This window comes from Ipomoea nil, unplaced genomic scaffold (assembly GCF_001879475.1).
Source record: "Ipomoea nil cultivar Tokyo-kokei standard unplaced genomic scaffold, Asagao_1.1 scaffold1932, whole genome shotgun sequence".
In the NCBI taxonomy this organism is placed as follows: Eukaryota; Viridiplantae; Streptophyta; class Magnoliopsida; order Solanales; family Convolvulaceae; genus Ipomoea; species Ipomoea nil.
This window is the reverse complement of record NW_017618360.1, coordinates 2,765,604-2,785,439: the sequence shown is the minus strand read 5'-3', so window position 1 is coordinate 2,785,439 and position 19,836 is coordinate 2,765,604. Positions and strand designations below refer to the sequence as shown.

General features: G+C 36.8%; 2 protein-coding genes across 3 annotated transcripts; both read left to right on the top strand.

The window, feature by feature from the left end:
- Positions 1 to 6,048: 6,048 nt before the first annotated feature.
- On the top strand, positions 6,049 to 8,858 carry LOC109193994 (quinone oxidoreductase 1). The gene is made up of 5 exons (XM_019344829.1): positions 6,049 to 6,357; positions 6,880 to 7,021; positions 7,346 to 7,572; positions 7,814 to 8,071; positions 8,409 to 8,858. Exons 1-5 carry the CDS (start codon positions 6,079 to 6,081, stop codon positions 8,718 to 8,720), a joined length of 1,218 nt encoding a protein of 405 aa, XP_019200374.1. The 5' UTR covers positions 6,049 to 6,078; the 3' UTR covers positions 8,721 to 8,858.
- A 793-nt stretch (positions 8,859 to 9,651) lies between these two features.
- LOC109193993 (branchpoint-bridging protein) lies at positions 9,652 to 13,518 on the top strand. 2 transcript variants are annotated; one of them, XM_019344828.1, is made up of 2 exons: positions 9,652 to 12,358; positions 12,991 to 13,178. In XM_019344828.1, the coding sequence occupies exon 1, from the start codon at positions 9,766 to 9,768 to the stop codon at positions 12,328 to 12,330; it is 2,565 nt and encodes an 854-aa protein (XP_019200373.1). In that variant the 5' UTR covers positions 9,652 to 9,765; the 3' UTR covers positions 12,331 to 12,358; positions 12,991 to 13,178. The 2 variants fall into 2 exon arrangements, with proteins under 2 accessions (XP_019200373.1, XP_019200372.1); XM_019344827.1 differs by lacking the exon at positions 12,991 to 13,178 and adding an exon at positions 13,201 to 13,518 and having other exon boundaries at positions 9,653 to 12,358.
- Positions 13,519 to 19,836: the final 6,318 nt, after the last annotated feature.

Here is a 19,836-nt window from a genome sequence, read left to right as displayed (position 1 = left end):
TCGAACCTAAAATTTTTTTGTTGAAATCAATAAGTAAGTTAACGGTGAATTAACAAAAATTAAAGGAAAATATAATATTTAACAGAAAAGTTAACAAATAATCATATTCAATTCATTAAAGATAAATTAGAAAATCTTAAGGGAAAATTAAAATTTGAACAATCTGAGCCATTCATTTAATTAAAAAATTTGACTGTCATTTTTATACCAATTATAGGTCTAATTCTCTTGGGCTCTTATTAGTATAGTAGATTATTATTATTCTTATTATTCTTATTCTTCGTATTATTATTATTATTATTATTATTATTATTATTATTATTATTATTATTATTATTATTATTATTATTATTATTATTATTATTATTATTATTATTATCATCATCATCATCTTTGTTGTAGAAATGTAAAAATGTTATATGAGATGATTGTATTTAATAAAATCAAAAAATTATAGAAATGAAGAACTAGAGGAATGGGGAATGAGAATTGAAAAATTGGAGAAATGGAAAATTGAAAGAATATGGAAGGAAAACTGGAGAAATTGGAAAATGGAAAAACAGAGAAACGAAGTAAATGACCCCTTTATTTTGCTGAATTGTAATTCATGGACACCCCTCATGAATGCAATTCAGTGATTGTAGAAAAATATAAAAAATAAATGAAATGACAAAAATACCCTTAATTATTATTATTATTGCATCGTGTGCTGCAAGGCTACATATTATAAATATTCTTGTAATAATGGTATAATAAATAAATAATTATAAAAATTAATTGTAGTTGTTTAGAACAAATGAAATTGTAGTACACTAAGGGGATGTTTGGTTCATGGAAAATGTTTTCCAAAGGAAAACATTTTCCTTAAAGTGAAGTAAAATGTTGTTTTCTAGTGTTTGGTTCATGGAATTCATTTTCCATTGGAAAATGAATTCCTCAAATTTGAGGAAATCAAAATCCTTGGTTGGACCAAGGATTTTGTTTTCCATGGAAGATGGGAAGAAAAAGTGAATAGATTGCCTATTTTATCCTTGCTTTCTTTTTTAATTATATTACTTTTATTAATTTGTAGGGACATATAGATCTTTATACTCATTATTCCTTACAATTTCAAATCCAACCAAACAATAGAATTAGTATTCCCAATAATTCTTTTTCCACCAACCAAACAATGAAAATCATCTTCCTAGCAATTGTTTTTCCATGAAATTCCAATCTCACTTCCCTTAAAATATTTTTCGCGAACCAAACGAGCCCTAAATAATTACATGAATTAAAAAAATTATTTAAATGACCATAACTTTGTATTCAATATTATGTAGAAAATACAATATTACACATTATTAAACATTTCATGGTAAATAATAGGATATATACCCCGGATTCAAGTTTTCGTTCTATAATTGGATCGGGGTCAAGCGGTTCGAATCCCGTTCTACGGGTCAAAGTCAAAGGTGGCGGGTCAAACCCACCCAAACCTTGGCCAATAAAAGGGCTTTGGCCCTATTATTAGGGGCTCCCAACTCTCTCTCCCTACAAGCTCTCTAACCACTTAAGCCCTGTTTGGTAAATGGTTGTTAGCGGTTAGCTGGTTGTATTAATTAGAGAGTATAACTAGTTGATAACATTAGCTGTTGTAGAAAAGTGTTTGATAACAGTAGCTGTCGCATAGGCGCGATACTCTGATAGCAATCCCCGGAGAACATATAAATTTTGTTCTCGGAGGGAGAGAGGCTGCCCAGCCTGTGCGAGAGCTTCCACAAGTAACTCGGCTTTGCCGAGATAGTCCGATGTCGACGTGCCACCTTGCCGTAAGGACTGAAACTGCCCAAACAAGCTCAGGCACCTTGCTTGGGTACTGGAGCCGAGAGCCGTGCAGATGGATTGCCATACTTCTGCAGCCGTGTTGCGCCCAACAGCCAGGTGAAGAACCTCGTCAGACATTGACGAGATGAGAAGAGACAGGATCGACTGATCCTGTTGAACCCAGGCTTTGTGCGCCGGATTCGGAGTCGGGGCCGCCGTTGTTGTACCGGAATCGGAGGTTCCGGCCGGTGTTGCGTCGATGGTGGGAGGCGGGCACGGTGAAGTGCCATCTACAAAACCAAGCAGATCCTGTCCGCGAAGAAACGGAACTAACTGGGTACGCCAGAATAAAAAGTTTCGGGACGTCAACTTCATAGAGATGAAGTGATGAGCGCCCGTAAGAGGATTGTTACCGGACGGGGATGAGCCACCGCCGGCGGAGATTGTTCTCTCGGAGGAATTAGACGACATTGCGGTGGTGGGTGGAGGTTTACGGTGGCAGTGTGTCGAAACAAAGGAGAGAGAGAAAGGACCGTTGTTTGGCTGATACCAGATTAGAGAAACAAATGTTATTCAGTTGAAACAGAACTGAGATACAGGAGAGTATATCAGACTATGCCACTATTATCTCCTAACTAATAGCCTAGTCATATTAGACTTATTCTAATACATGATATGACTAGACTTAGGATTACAAATAATAATAACAAATAATAACATTACTAACAGTTGTTTGATATAATTTCTTTTCTAAAAAAGCTAATTGAAAGTTGCTTGGAGTAGCTTTTTACATTTTGGAGTTACAAAAAGCTAATTAACCAAACACTTATATTGATATTTTAACTAAATCAAACAATTAATAGTGATCAAAAAAAGTCAAAATTGACCTATATGCCAATTTTTTTTACCAAACAAGAGCAATGCCACTTAGACCCATTTTTTCCAGATCCTATCTAATTTCCACACGCATGGCTTACATACTTGATACACTAAGATCGCAAAATTTATAAATTTCCAGAGCTGTCGTTGGAACTCGATCGAAATCGGACACTACGCGCTCGCATCAGTCAAAGATGGGAAAATTAATCAAGTAGCATTGTTTATATCTCTATGGAGGCGAGTTGTCAGGATGAGGCGTCATCATCAGCCACTGTCCACCATAAATATTACGAGCTGAGCAATGAATTCCCGACCTTCCCTGCGCCGATATGATTGTCAATATCCGAGCATCATAAATCTTCCCGATCACGGACCTCTTTGTAAACTATTTCCTGGTCTAATTAACTGTAACACTATGTGCTATGTGCCAGCCAGGCGGTGGTCAACTCCTAGACCGGGTGGCGGATGAAAATTATATTATTTGCATGTTTTTTCCCAGGAAAGTGATCAGCACCTCACCATTCAATTCGTAAGGCTATCTAGCTCCTGTTCTCTCTTCCTTCCGGTCGACCTCTTAATTTGTCCCATATGACAATTAAAGAAGGGGGCCGGGTATGGGTATATGAATTTTCTTGAAAAGACACGTACGTGTTACTTCGCATGCATGGAGCTAGTGATCATATCTCAACGACAGACAACCTCCAGGAAATCGTCGGGCTCAGTTTCTGATCGATCGGCCAACTTTAAATATCTGTTTAGATGTTTGGGTCGTCGGCTGTACTGTATGCGAGCATCTCGTTTAACCGATCAAGAAGGTCGGGATCCATATATTTTTCAAGCAGATCAGATGAGCGGATAGTCAGGCGTCTCTAAGTTATTTTTCATTTTCTGCATGGTATTCACCCCCTTTTTCCTCTTTCTTTAGTTGCAACTGGCGGACCCAGAAAATCATCTGAGGGGACGAATATTAAATGACGTTAGAAAGGTCAATAACAAAATATCAAATAATAAGATTAAAATACAAAATACATTATAAATTACAATATATTTATGAGAAAATATGAAACATAATCAATTAGATAAAATAATTTGAATAACAATATATTCATAAATACTTTTAAATTTTAATTCCTTTTAGTTAGATCGATTTTTTAAAATTAATTCAAATACAATAAAGTATATTATAAACTTATACTACATTAATTAAATGATTTATAAAAATCAGACTAGAAAAGGATTTAATTTGTTAATTAAATGATTCATAAAAAGTAGACTAAAAATATTTAATTTATCTTGTGAAGAAATGAAAGAGAAAAGATAATTAAAAGTGTTGCTAATGAGTGACATAATCCTTTTATAACATAAAATTTAGAGTTCAACCAACTAAGCTACTTAAATCATTGATATTTTTAAAATAAATATAGATTTTATATAATATTTCATGCTATATATGTAGAAAAGTGTTGATTGTAGAAAAGTGTTTGGTAAATTAATTATTAGTTGTTATCTTATTACAAAAAAAAAAAAAATGACTTTCTCAAAAAGCTACTTTGAGTAACTTTTTAAATTTTAGCATTTTGGAGTAATAAGTTGTTACAAAAAGCTAAGTAATCAAATACTCATATTGTTTGTTTAACCAAGTCAAACACCTAGTAGTGGTCAAATAAGCCAAAATTGGATGATACACTAACTATTTTATCAAACAGGGTCATAAAGTTATATATATGTGTGTGTGTATAAGTGCTAGTTTTTAATGAATCGGACTCATCATAAAAGTTGGTTGATATCGGGATAATATGTACGATAAGCGTATTATATTGATACGGCCCAAAACCCTTAAAATAATACAAACAGGCTGCAAGTATATTAAATAAACAAAAGGGGATAAATTTGGTCCAAAGGAACCAAATTACCAAGCCCAACCCCAGGGGTGGACTACTACGACTAACTAGTGGGCCGCAAAGACAACTAATATACCGCGCCATTGATTGAGGGAGAAATCAAGAGAGAAGAAGAGCTGATGATGATGGTCTAAATGAGACACTCTTACTTTTTATATTACTCATAGGGCCGCATGTCATGGACATGTGCATGGACCACAATGCTCCGTCTTCCTTCACCATACGTGTGTTCCATCAAGTGTCATGTAGAGCACGTTCAATGCTCCCGTCAACTGTCCGAATATCGCACATATAACCCTACACTATCACTTCATCGTATGGCTCGATCGAGTGGTCCACCCCATCAGACGAACAACTTGCCGCTCACCCCGGTGATTCGCTATAGCTGGCTAAACTAAACTGAGACCCTCTGGTCGATGATGGACAACCAAAACAAGCCAACGGGGGCGAAAAGGCACCATGGTCGTGGACCGAGATCGTTCGCCAACTAGCCTCTAGTGGTTTGCTCCAATTCGCTCGGTCCCCAGGGGGTCTGTCACTCACCAATGAATATAGATCCGGAGTTGAGATCGCTGACTAATTCTCCCACCACCCATCTTAACCGCTCTTCCCCACCATTCATTTTCTTATATTGTGCTTCATACCGTCATGCCAAATGCGCCTTTAGCCATCTTTCAAAAGTAAAAGGTCGATTTCCACTTTTATAATTGGATTCCTCTTGATTAAGTCTACATCTTACTTTAACAAAAATTGAACTTGCTTAAGTGGCAATTTATATCCTACACCACGGCGCGCATTGCACTGTGCACCCAGATGCAAAACGACGTCGTTTTAAATTATTTTTTTTTTTAAATTTCCCGTCCCAGTGAATGACAATTATTTTTTCTTTTAAAAAAAAAATCCTGTTCAAAAATGTACATAATGTTATACTAGAATACACATAATTATATACATGAATGTACATAATTATATAACAAAATATACATACTCTTTTTAAAAGATAATACACATAATCTAACATAATACATAATAAACATAAACTTTTAACATAATACACATCAACTCTTAACATAATACACACAAATTTTCTGATTCGGATGTACATAATTGTATAAAAATAATGTACATAATTGTACAAAAAATATACATAACTGTATGAACAAATATACATAATTGTATGAACAAATATACATAATTGTGTGAACAAATATACATAATCACAGCAACTTCCTACCGCGCCTCCCAAAACGATCCCAAAACGACGTCGTTTTGGGAGGCGGCGGCACACAGTGCTACGCGCGCCATGGTGTAGGGTATAACGATTGTGCTTAAGTGATATGTTTGAAAATGCCAGTATATATGTTTTTTTCTTTTTAAGTGGGTGGGTAGCCCAACTCTACTGAAGTAGGCTAGTTTTGCAAACTGTAGGCCCATACAAAATACAACCGATAATTGTGGAAGTTGTACTAGGAGAATAGCATTGTATGTTGAGATGGGCTTATCAAGCAGATTAGCAACGTCGGCGTTGCAGTTTCGTCATCGCAACCGTCAGGTTCCACGGTCTTCTTTCCTCGCAGTAGGCAAACCGGATTTCTCAGTTGACCACGTCACTCCGGCACCTGCTATAATAAGTAGTATACTACGAAACGCTGCTAAAGAGAAGACCAGAGTTCCTCTTATACTGAGAGCTCACTCTACATCGCTGGAAACAATAGCCACAACAGCCAAAATGGTCAAAGCTATTAGGGTTCACGAGCTCGGTGGTCCTGAGGTCTGTGTCTCTCTCCTTATTCATCTGCAATTTCCGATAGCTTTATTTATTTTCTTTAGTAGTCAGATACGTGATAATATAGCGATTATGCTGTGATTTAGGTATTACCACTCACAACTGTTTAGTGTTTATAATTGCATTTGGGTTTCTCATACTTTTTCCTCTTTTTCATTGCAACTTAAATTGAAATTCATGAATTTGCCGTCTTAGCGTCCATTACAAAAGATTGAATTTTGTTTTTACCTGTCCCATTTAAGACGATTGGCATATATTTCCCTTGTTAATGTGACATTTGCTTATTTTCACTTTTTCATCTTAAAACATTTGAATGTTAATTTGATGATAGTATGATACGTTATATTATTTGACCTTTTTTGAGAGATGATTTTAGTTCTATGTGAGTTTTTAGGTAATGATTGGTTCAGGGTTTATAGTTTGATCAACTCTTTGTTAATTGAGAAAGGTACTTTTACTAACTGATCAACTCTTTGTTTACTAACTGATTGCACCATTTGGTTATAGGTTCTTAAGTGGGAGGATGTTGAAGTAGGAGATCCAAAGGAAGGGGAGATCAAGGTGAAAAATCAGGCACTTGGCGTTAACTTTATTGATATATATTTCCGCAAAGGGGTTTATAAGGCTGCTAGCATGCCCTTTACACCAGGTTTACTTTCTTCTATGCCATAATTTTGTTATAGGATTTATAGGTATCTAAGGCTCTGAAATGATAATATGCACCAATAGCAGCAATGTGCAGAAAACAATAGTTAGTGAAAATTGGATAAATTGTTGATCATCCGTTAATTTGAATACAACACAAACTGATTGGATGCCATAGTCCAGGATAATATGTGTTTTGACTTCCATGAAATTCATTTTTTTTTTCATTAAAGAAGATCTTGAAAATGCAGTATATGTGAAATTTCTCCCAGAATTTTTAACACAAAATGCCAAATCCAATTGAAGATATGTGATTCTTTCGTTATAGGCATGGAGGCTGTTGGTGTGGTGATAGCCGTTGGTCCTGGATTAACAGGAAGAAAAGTTGGGGATGTTGTTGCTTATGCTGGCCGCCCAATGGGAGCATATGCTGAAGAACAAATCCTCCCTGCAGATAAAGTGGTGCCTGTTCCTCCGTCTATTGACCCTATTACAGTAGCATCTGTACTTTTGAAGGGAATGACGACTCAGTTTTTACTTCGCAGATGCTTCAAGGTACACTGAATGTATACCTTTAGCAATTTAATGTACTCAGATTACTATTCCGAGGCATTCTTGATTAACATCTTTGCACCCAGAAAAGATTGTGCTCACATCACTTTGAGACTTTTGTGGGAGCCTTTGGCTAGCTGAATCCCTCTTTGTCCTTTTAACTTATTTGGTTTTTAAAAATGCATATTGAATTGTTAGATTTTTTTAGTTTTCTCATAGTATGCTAGTTTTCATGATATTTCAGGTTGAGCCTGGACACACGGTTCTTGTTCATGCTGCAGCAGGTGGAGTTGGCTCCCTTTTGTGTCAATGGGCAAATGCTCTTGGTGCAACTGTCATTGGAACTGTCTCAACTAAAGAAAAGGCAGCCCAAGCTAAAGAAGATGGTTGCCATCATACCATATCCTACAAGGAAGAGGATTTTGTCTCCCGTGTGAATGAGATCACATCTGGAAAAGGAGTGGAAGTTGTTTATGATTCTGTTGGGAAAGACACCTTTCAGGTACTAAATTCTCACTTCACTATTGTTAAATGTTTACTGAAACTGGTGAAAATCTCGTGAACAATTATTTAGCTTGGAAATATGTTTGAACATAATTTTTGCTTAAATTAAAATTGGTATGACTAGATGTAAGACTTGAATGACCTCACGTTTCTTCTTAATGGGGAAATATGTATGTATGGCTAACAAATAGGCTTCTTAGAACTTTTTACTTCTTTTTTTCTTCCTTATTATATTTGTTAACAAATGGCCCAAAGACTTGTTAGTTCTTTGTTTTTGTTAACAATTGCTGATTCTGTTGAAAATTTTAGTATGAAACTTTTGTTTTTGTGATCAGGGATCATTAGAATGTCTGAAAACACGGGGCTACATGGTGAGTTTTGGACAGTCATCTGGAACACCCGATCCTGCGCATTTATCTACTCTTGCAGCAAAATCACTGTTCTTGACTAGGCCTTCCATGATGGATTACACAAGCACACGCGACGAACTACTTGAATGTGCTGGGGAGGTTTTTGCCAATGTTGCATCAGGTGTGCTAAGGGTACGCATGAATCATACCTATCCGCTATCTCAAGTAGCACAAGCTCACGCTGACCTCGAGAGCAGAAAAACATCTGGATCCATTGTGCTCACTCTGGACAATTAAGCACTAACTACCCAGTGCAGTACTGCATGTGTTAGATGTATGAAAGTCATTGCCAATAATGCTTGTTTGTATAATCTTGATAAATGTTTGAGCAAGTTAATAAATGTGTTCCCTTTCAATATTGTTTGATCTTCCCAATCATGTTGTGAAAGCATTTGGCTCTCTCTCTCTCTTTTTTGGGACTATATAAAGCCACAACTTGATGGTGTGCACTAGTTAATGAATTAATTCTGTTTCAGTAATCACACTTACAAAAATTTTATTCACAAATCACAAAAAATTCACTATTATAAATGCTCTAATGCACATTTAATACACGAATAATATATTTTTAGTATATTGACAATATATTTTTTGTTATGATCCACACTGTGTGGATCATAATCCACATAATTGCGGCAAATTATACCGTGCACCAGGGTGCACAATGCACACATTTCACGTGTCTGCGGTTAACCTTTTAAAAAAAATCACATGTTTCGAATATACTTCGAATGTACAGAATTGTATAATAAAATGTACAAAATTGTATAATAGAATGTACATAATTTTATAATAGAATATACATAAATTTTTTGAAAGGATAATACACATAATCTAACATAATACATAACAAACATAAACTCTTAACATAATACACATTAAAAAACATTTTATGTTTCGAATGTATAGACTTATATAACAGAATGTACGAAATTTTATAATAGAATACACATATAATTTTAATAAACGACATCGTTTTGGTGCACGGTATAACGATTGGATAATTTGCCAATATCATCTTATTGGGGTTAATGGTAAAGTGTTAGGCCCGTAAAAGATATAGAAGAGCCCGTCTAGGTCTTGGTATTGAGATTTGAGATACAGTAAGCCCACAAATTACGGAACTCTAAGCCGCCTATTCCTTTCCTTTCCCAGGCAGAAGTCATTCGGAATCACTTTCTACAAATAACTTGTAACCCCAGACCCAGTCCTCCACCATATCTCTTTCATTCCCGACGAGGCGCGCCACCCTCTCGTTTCATTGAATTTTCTCCTCCCAAAGATGGATACGCTTCAGTCCAATTACATGGATTCCCAATCTGAGCCGGGAGCTGCTTCTGAAACTCAACCTCAACATTCGTCCCGAGGGCTGGGTTCGTACGATCAGTCCTCGTTTCAGAATTATTCTGATTCTTCATCATACTACCAAAATTACTCAGATTCGTACCCTCAAAACCCTTCTCAAACCCTAGATCAGTCCCAATCGCACTCTGTTGCTGCGTATCCTCAGGAGCAAAATCAGCCTGGAAAAACCCTAGATTCGGATCGCCACAACACTCACGGCAGCTCCGAGCAGCAGATGGATAATAATTCGGCCCAGAACCACGAGCAAACGACGCCTCAGGATGGCGCTCCGAAGGTCGAGCTCCGCAAACCCTTGCTGTCGGAGAACGGGCTCACGAATACTCACAGTGGTACCGATAAGGACCAGTCTGGCGGCGAAGAGGAAACTACCAGCAGGAGGCGTCGCAGGAGCCGGTGGGACCCTCCTCCTAGCGAGTCGAGCAACGATGGCACTGGTACTGGCGGTGATGGGAGCGGGACAGGGACTGGAACCGGAAGGAAAAGGAAGTCACGGTGGGCGGATGATGAGCCTAAACCTCTGATTCAGCTGCCGGATTTTATGAAGGATTTCACGGGAGGTATTGAATTTGACCCTGAGATTCAGGCTTTAAACAGTAGGTTACTTGAGATTAGTCGGAAATTGCAATCTGGTTTGCCTTTAGACGATAGGCCTGAAGGTGCTCGCTCACCCTCTCCTGAACCTATCTATGATAACATGGGGATCAGAATAAATACTAGGGAGTACCGAGCCCGAGAAAAACTGAATAGAGAAAGACAAGAGATTATTTCACAAATAATAAAGAAAAATCCAGCATTTAAGCCTCCAGCTGATTATAGACCTCCAAAACTCCAAAAGAAGCTATACATTCCTGTTAAGGAGTACCCAGGTTATAACTTCATTGGACTTATCATTGGACCAAGAGGGAATACTCAGAAAAGGATGGAAAAGGAGACAGGAGCCAAAATTGTAATCCGAGGAAAAGGTTCAATGAAAGAAGGCAGGTTGCAGCAGAAAAGAGATATGAAACCTGATCCTTCTGAGAATGAGGATTTACATGTGTTGGTCGAAGCTGAGACCCCAGAGTCACTTGAAGCTGCTGCAGCCATGGTTGAAAAGCTCTTGCAGCCGGTTGATGAAGTCCTTAATGAGCATAAGAGGCAACAGCTTAGGGAACTTGCTGCATTAAATGGAACTATTAGGGATGAGGAATATTGTAGATTATGTGGTGAACCTGGCCATAGACAATATGCATGTCCTTCCCGTACTTCCACCTTTAAGAGTGATGTTCTGTGTAAAATTTGTGGTGATGGTGGGCATCCCACTATTGATTGCCCAGTAAAAAGTACAACAGGCAAGAAAATGGATGATGAGTATCAAAACTTCTTGGCAGAGTTGGGGGGAACCATTCCTGAATCTTCAACTAAGCAAAGCTCTGGAACACTAGCTCTTGGTGCTGGTAGTTCAAGCGGGAATCCCCCTTGGGCCACTGGTAGCAGCACTGGTGGGGTTGGGGCCTCTTCTCATCCTGGTTTAGGGTCAACTGTGATCAAGCCTAAGGAGTATGATGAGACAAACTTGTATATTGGGTATTTGCCGCCTACTCTAGATGATGATGGCTTGATCAATTTGTTCTCTCCTTTTGGCACCATTGTGATGGCCAAGGTTATAAAAGATCGTGTCACTGGTCAGTCTAAAGGTTATGGTTTTGTCAAGTATGATGATGTTCAGCAGGCCAATAGTGCAATTGCTAGCATGAATGGCCATCATCTGGATGGTAGAACTATTGCTGTGAGAGTTGCTGGTAAGCCCCCTCAGCCTACTGTCCCTCCAGGCCCTCCAGCTCCTGCTATTCCTACATATCCTCCTCCTAATCAAGCTGTGGGTGCCTACCCTTCTCAGCAGTATACTGCAGGTGGACCAATGGGGAATGCACCACCTCCCAGTTACACTGGTGCTCCAGTTCCATGGGGACCTCCTCCTCCTTATCCCCCCTACCCACTTCCACCTCCACCTCCTGGTTCAGCTGTGTATTCTCCAGTTCCTGGTCAACCTGTTCCTCCTTATGGAATGCAATACCCTCCTCCACCATTACCTACTGCAACCACTGGTGCCTCTACTCAAACAGTTCCCTCTAATGAAGCACAACAAAGTTACAGCACTTCTGGTAGTCAGCAGCAAAGTTACCCCCCTGGAGTTCAATCTCAGAGTAGTGCACCTGTTCAGTCTGTGCCCACATATGCCTATGGCAATTCTGTCACTCAAATGCCATCAAATGCCCAAGCTGCATATCCAACATCTTCATACAGCTACCCCGCTTATTATGGTGTTGCACCTCCTCCTCCTCCTGGGCCTGTGCCACAGTCAACTGGCGACTATTCACAGAGTGTGGGCAATGTTCCATGGGCTCCAAATCCTCCACCCCCTGCTCCTGTGCAATCTGCAGACAAGTCATCCTATGGTGCAGATGCAGAATATGAAAAATTCATGACAGAGATGAAATGAAAAGGAAATATATTGCTAGCATTGCAAGGTAAATCAGTATTCTGGCTGCTTTGTTTTTATGGTTGCCTTTTACCGCCCTTTTGTATAATAATGTCTTTTTGGTTTATTTTTTTAGTGTAAAGCAAGGTGCAAGGGAATTTTGATCATTTGTATTAACTAAATACTCGCAAATATGTCTATAGAAGTAGTGTCTAAATGCAATCAGGACTTGTTAATTTCATAGGTTGCTGCCTCTTAGATGATTGATTGTCTGAGTTTTTCCAAATTACAAAGTCATGTTGAACTTTTTTTGTATTATAACAAAATGAAAATATTCAGGGTCCTTTCTAAAATTGTTAGGCTTAGTGTAGTTGCAAAATCTTCACCCTTTGACCATGGTTATTGTTTTAAGATTGGATAACAACCTCCCTGAGAATGGATGCAATGTTGCATACCATTATTTATTCCCAGTCCTTGCATGAACATTGGTCAGTACTTTTTTTTTAAAATTAATGACTAATAAATTTTAAAAATTATTAATCCTTTCCGTGGGTAAGTGACTAAGTGATGATCTAAGTCCCTGTACTCAAATAATGAGTTATAAGCTTAAAAAAAGAGAGCCTTCAGCACGAACTTTCATTTATTTGTTATTTCCTTTCATTAATTTTCCTGGATTTGCAGATGCGCATTTGCTTCCAGTTCACACCTATCTGCTTTTTAAAAAGTGCAAACTGTGAAGTTGAGCCGCCTCTGAGCCTTTCTTTTACCTTGGAAAAAGTTCATATCATTCATTGTCTACATCATAAGTGAATAATATTGTTAGTTCAATTGTTTTGGATTAGACTTTTCATTTTAACACTTCTTCGTTGTTAATGTTGTAATATTTTACAGGATGATTTCTTGGAGCACTTCTTCCGATTTCTTACCTCTTGCCATGACTTTACTTGTTGGAAGTTTCGGACTCACATCTTTAACCTTGCTGTACTGTTATGACATTTGCAGAGAGATGGGCTGAAGTTCTGTCTTTACAAATTCACATTGACAATTCCATTTGCGGGATTGGTTTATAATATTGGTTGCAACTTTTGTAGGATTTATTGTTTTGATGGTTATTTTTGCCTCACGTCATCTTATTATTAAATTTCAATTAATCTGTTTTGGATGTTTTTGGGTTACTAAATTGCTGACAATTTGTTTGTATTTCCTCAACTCTGACATCTTCCTGTTTTTGCTTGGGTTTACTATTCCAACTTACCTGTCTCTCTCAGTTTGTTGCACTATTGAAGTGTGACAATTCAGGAAGAAGCGTGGTTCTTGCATCGATCTACATTTCTTTCCTAGAAGATGATAGAATCTTGAAATATGAAGTTGCCGGGGGTTATATAATTTTGATAAGTATTACTGGATCCATGTCTTTCACTATTCTAGTTTTCTTATAATCTCATTCTGATTTCTTCCATACAGCTAGTAGCAGGTGGTAAAGGATGCTTATAGTGCCCTGAATGCTGTGTTGAATTGATTCCTGTTTCAGTAAAAATATTTCTTTCATATTTAAAAAAAATCTTTATGCCAGTATTACAAGTGCAGGAGAAAATGATCTTTACCTCCTCATGGAGAATAGCATCATGTCATCTTGATTTGGGTTTGAGCTACTCAGTCGTGCGTAAGTGTTTTTGTGCATCTGTGTATGCATTTTCCATTTTGGGTGGCAGGTTTTTTAGTTGGGTTCTGCTGTTTAAGCACAGCTGAGGGACCGGAGTGGAATTCCTGGAGTACTGGACTGACCTACTCATATTATGGCTTATGTTATAGATCTTGGCCTTTCGGAATGGATGCCATTGGGGTGGGGTTAGGCAATTCAATGATGTCTTTGGGTATTATAGATATTGGCCTTACTGAATGGATGCCATTGGGATGGGGGTTAGGCAATTCAATGATAGTCTTTGGGTGTTATGCAGCTTTTCAGCTTTAACCAGTACTTGGTTATTGATTGACCATTTTTGTGCTGTGCTCTTTTAGTCATTATTATAGTTTACCCATTTGTTGGATTGATCCTTGAGAGCTGTTTTCTTGATTATCTTTGGGGGGATGTGTGCTGATATTGTATTTTAAGGACTTAACGGACTTTATGGGGGAAATGTCTTCTTATCTGAAGTTCAGAGTTCAGACCAACCAATTCAGTGGGGAATCCGACAGATTCAGTAATTTTCAATGGTGCTTTGGTGCATTGTTGTTTCAATTTTTTTTAGTGCCCCCGAAGATGAAGTTCATAATGACCGACCTAAAACTCAATCCTGCTATGCAAGGTGAGTAGCATGTTGTACACAAACGATACCTTTTGTTGTTACAAGGTGGTCTGTTGTTAAGTTGATGATTCAGGTATGCTCTGCAGGTGCCTCAATGGTGGAGCTTAACAACAGGAATAATTTGCCTTCGTGCTGGAAATTTTATGTTTTCTTTTCTTTTTCAGTCATTATTCTGCAATCTGCATATGTCTTCATTCTGTGGTTCTTACCTCTTTTCATTCTGGTTAACACTTTTGAATGCCTACTTTCTGGGTTTGCAATTTTTACTATTTTGTTTTTTAAAATTTGATCTTGGTTAAAACTGCGAACAAATTAACTAATCATCTCACAGAAGAGAACAACGCCCCAAAAAAGCCTACAAGGATTAGGTTGATGGAGCATGGGTTTAGCTTAGTGGTTCAGTATCAATGTTCGAATTTTGGTAGCGGCATTGCGAGGGTCTAAAGTGGGTAGATTCTTTGTGCGCACTAGTATTTGATTTTGTTTGCTTTGTCATTGAGTTGTGATTTAGATCTTTTCAAATGCTTTGTCGGGGTGTGGGAGCTCTTATAATTGGGGATTCAACCTTCTTGGGAGAAGAAGGATTAGGTTGATGGTACCATTTATGTTATCTATCACCGAAAGCAGACAAATATTTTGGCTTTGATTTGGGTTTATTAAGTCGGTAATTGTAGTACTAACCATTCCTCAGCCCTTGTACCCTTGCTCTTGCTCCCAAATCGGTCACCGTTTATAGGTAATCATGAAAATTGTGGAAAAAGTAGGGCTAGGAAACTTAGGATCACTGAGGGAGTAGAAAGATTGAAGTATGTTCCAAAGCAGCATGATTATCTGGTTTGAGTTTTTGGCCTAAAAAGGAAGCACAGCTTCATTGCTCCTTTTTTACGCATGGAGGGAATTATTATATCACAGAAACGCGTGATGATATGATGGCGGTAATTTACATTTTAGATTTTTTTTATAAAAAAAATTGTAATAACGTTTATAAATTCATGATTTGATGATCTTTATACAAAAAAGTTAAAATAAAAGAATATATTGATTTGATGTTGATAATCAATCCAGTAATGATAAAGTGGGAGTATGCATACACACAAACAGTTGGTATGCATTACGCTCCACTGTTGGACTACCAAACCAACGTCATCGCCAGTTACAACATGCTTATTGTGATTTGGTGTGTTTTGGGTTAAGCTTATTTTGTGATCTAAGCTAGCAAAAGATCATCAGAAGGTAAACTAGTTTATATTGTTATAGATAGTTGATTAGGCAATTCTTACAAAGAGTCGAACTTTAAGTCTCCAATCAACTCATTATGCAGGGGAAAAATATTTGTGCTCATGTTTTTTTTTTAAACGTATATGGAAGGAAAATAGAGACAATTTTATATATCTAATTCATTGTGAGCCTACAAGATTTGCAAAAAGGTAAAATTTCACATTATTTGAAGATTAAAACTCGTGAAAAATTAGAGAAAGGGAGTAGTGGTTACTTGTTATCTAATTTGCACACTTGAATGCTTCACGCCACGGTGACAATAACTAATTAAAAAAGTTCCAAACTTCCAATTAGCAATCATTTTACACCGAAAAGTTTGAAACATAATTGCACAAAATTTGTTAATATTGACATTAAATCCACAAAATTGAAAATTCAAAATCTTAGTTGCAGTTTTGCTAAAAGTAAGAGAGGATATTTTATATTTTTCCCATTATGCACTCCCATAAACGGCGTCGTTCGAGGAAGCGACAAAGCAAACTTGAAGTATGGAAAAGTTGAGATGGGTCAACTTTGAGCAAACAGGAGCGTCACATAGTCTTCTAGGAAATAGATTATGTATATGTAGTGGGCAACTGGGCATGATTAAAAGAATAAAAATTGAAGCATTTTGATTCCTTCCCCGCTCACAAATACTCTATTCGGTCAAGATATAGGGTCTTTGGAGTTAAGAATTTAAAGAAGAAAGCTAGTTTTGCCTCGAAATAGGTGATCAAACCGACAAATCATAATTCGTATTTAAAATTTTAAGAATTCAACTCTTGTCAACACTTTTTTAATCGAGTCTATTATGTACAATTTTTTTTAATGTGATTTATCTCTCGCATGATTTACAAACTATTATATAAAAGAGTATAGTTTATCATTAAAAAAAAAAAAAAAGGAATGTTATTCCTGCTTAAAAATTCTCACCACCACTCCACAACTTAGTTTTTTCTCTTCTTTTCTTGTATGCTTTGGAAGCTAGGTCCATATCATTCTGTTGTCTCATCTCAGTCTTCGGAAACAGTGGAGTTTTGGGATCTTTTATTCTTCTATATATATTTTGACTGCAACATAACTTTATATACAACATGCATGTATTATGTATAGTATATGGAACAATGGCTTCTTTTTTTCTTTCTTTTTTTCTTTTTTTTTTCCTTTTCTTTTTTCACCCACAAATTATAGAAAAAATAATATTTAAAAAAAAATATTATTGTAGATTTCCTCAATCAACTAATTAAGACTATATATTGAACTAATCATGTTCAAGTTTGTGAGCATATGAGCATATATCCATTAATGTGTATCCAACTATCAGCTTAGGCTTTTAGTTGAGATGGAACACATGCTTCAATTTGGTATTAGAGTCAGACCAAAGGTCATGGGTTTGAATCTCAACGCCAGTGGCAAAATATTCTCCTGTGAATTTTAAGATATAGTTGCCTTCAATTAAGTTGAGTAAATCTTATTAATGGTGGCAAAATATTCTCCTGTGAATTTTAAGATATAGTTGCCTTCAATTAAGTTGAGTAAATCTTATTAATGGTGGCAAAATATTCTCCTGTGAATTTTAAGATATAGTTGCCTTCAATTAAGTTGAGTAAATCTTATTAATGGTGGCAAAATATTCTCCTGTGAATTTTAAGATATAGTTGCATTCTTGGATTCGAACCCAATATAGTTGCATTCTTGGATTCGAACCCAAAAGTACTGATTGATCTGAAAAAGACCCGTGACATGTCATCCACGTACACCCTATGGTTAGGAAAATAATATTTCGTCTCTCATTATATTGTAATCACTTTTCGTTTCTCAAGTGTCTGTATGACTTTTTTAATCGAACACTAACAACACTCAATGATGGAATTGAAACAGCCACCTTGAGACAATTAAAGAACAAAAAATGAAGATGAGTAAATTGAGAGGGTTGAATTAAAAGCGTTTTTTTTTTCTAGTGAACTATTACTAGTTTATTCTAGGAGGGTAATTTATCCAATGTACACCATCGAATAGTGATGATTCCTTTCCTAATATAAATGGATTAGTTCACTTTTTCTTGCTAATTAAAGTTACAAATAGTTTAATTGGAAGGTTTGAAATGGGTGATTATGGATCCCCATCCAGTAAGCTTACCTTGTTGGCCTTAATTATACATTCATACCCTTTTATCTATCTTCTCACGAAAAAAGGTAGGCTTATTTTTCGAGCTGATCATTATAAGCAAGCAAAGAAAGCTGGAAATTGTACATGGAAAATCTTGGATACTACATGATAAATTTGACTTGAGATCGATGGGTTGATGATAGCTAGCCATGCCAATTTGCCATTTGCCATTTCACTCAGTTAAAGCTTAATCATGTTGTCCTCCACAATGGTGTAACAGATGTGATAATAAAGTGGAATATTTCTGTGCAGGAAGGTGAAAAAAGGCCCCCCACCCCCACCCCCCACACTTTGGGGTGGGTTTGGGTTTGTGGGGTTCTATCTGTTTGGTGATACTGTTAACCTGTGAAGTCAAACACTAGTAAGAATGGGCCTCTCTCATTATTTGGGTGCAGAATAGGCGAAATCCTTCACCCCATAGCCCTCACAAGAATTGACTTAGTGGCCCTTAAGTAGGACCAATGTCTAGCGCCCACAAATTGTAAGAAGTCATCTCGACAAGAGAATGAAATTTTCACATTACAACTGTCCAGACTTAATCATATGTTATTAGGTGTAATTTTTCGCTCAAGAACCATTTGAATTACCCGTGAGCCGTGAGGGCACCACTGTCATTCTTTAACTGAACAATGAGCAATAGTACATAATTTTAAAAGGTTAATTGCATTTTTACCCCTAAACTAGACAAGTTAAATTAGTTTTTCAATTACAAATTAAAGGTAATGGAATGCTATCCCTAGTTATACATTAAAGGGACTAATCACCGATGTTAGAAATTAGAGTGACATAAAAACCTAGAATACGTCAAACACACATGTGGATGTTTAATAAAGTTTGACGTATAAGATCATCGAATTGTCATTTTGGTGCAAGGAATCTGTCCATTTTGGACATAATTCTCATATTGTCGAAGTTGATGTTCGAACCTTGGTCTCTTCTCCTAAATACTGCCTACTGAACCAGTGAATTAAGCCTGTGTATACTAATATGACTATTTCTATGTGTTAAGATGGAGTAAAAAAAAATGCAATTACCCCTAATTTTAATTCATCATTTTGCAATACATTATATCATCGATTAGACTTACATGAAGTATTGAGATACACGCATACATATATGTATTATATATACTGCATTTATTTATAGCTGGGTTATATTCTTGATTCAAATTTCATAAAGAAAAAAATTATCTTGAAAATAAAAAGTTTGGAATGTTTATGCTTGAATTTAGGTTTTTAAGATAATATGACAATTACATAGTTACATAGCCGCTCAATGAAAATGACAATCTGTCAAAAAAAAAATCTATTATCATCATCAATATAACCCTTACACTGCATAGATATACCCCCAAAAGGATACTACACTTTTGTTGTGTGGTAATTTTTGGTCAAATTTTCTTACCCATTCAAAAATGGAATCACAATTTCTTCTTCACCCAAAGGTTAGTTGAATCCCTAAATTCAAGGCTCCCTACACTCCGATCCGACATAACATTTGAGAGGATGTAAATCACGGTGACTTAATAGTTCAACAGACAGGACCAATCTGGGATCTGTTTATAATGGACATAATTCCCACATTGCCCCGCCCAAGTTCAAACCTTAGCTTGGTTTAACTGATTGCACATCTTAAATTTTCCACCCAATGGAAGCCATAAGATCATTTGGAAAGACTAAAGCGAGTAGTTGTCTCATGGCAAGGACAATTAGTACAGGTTTCTATATATATGTCTGGATGGTTTGAAGACCATCTTAGTATAGTTGATAGTATTAGAGTGACTTAGACCCCATTT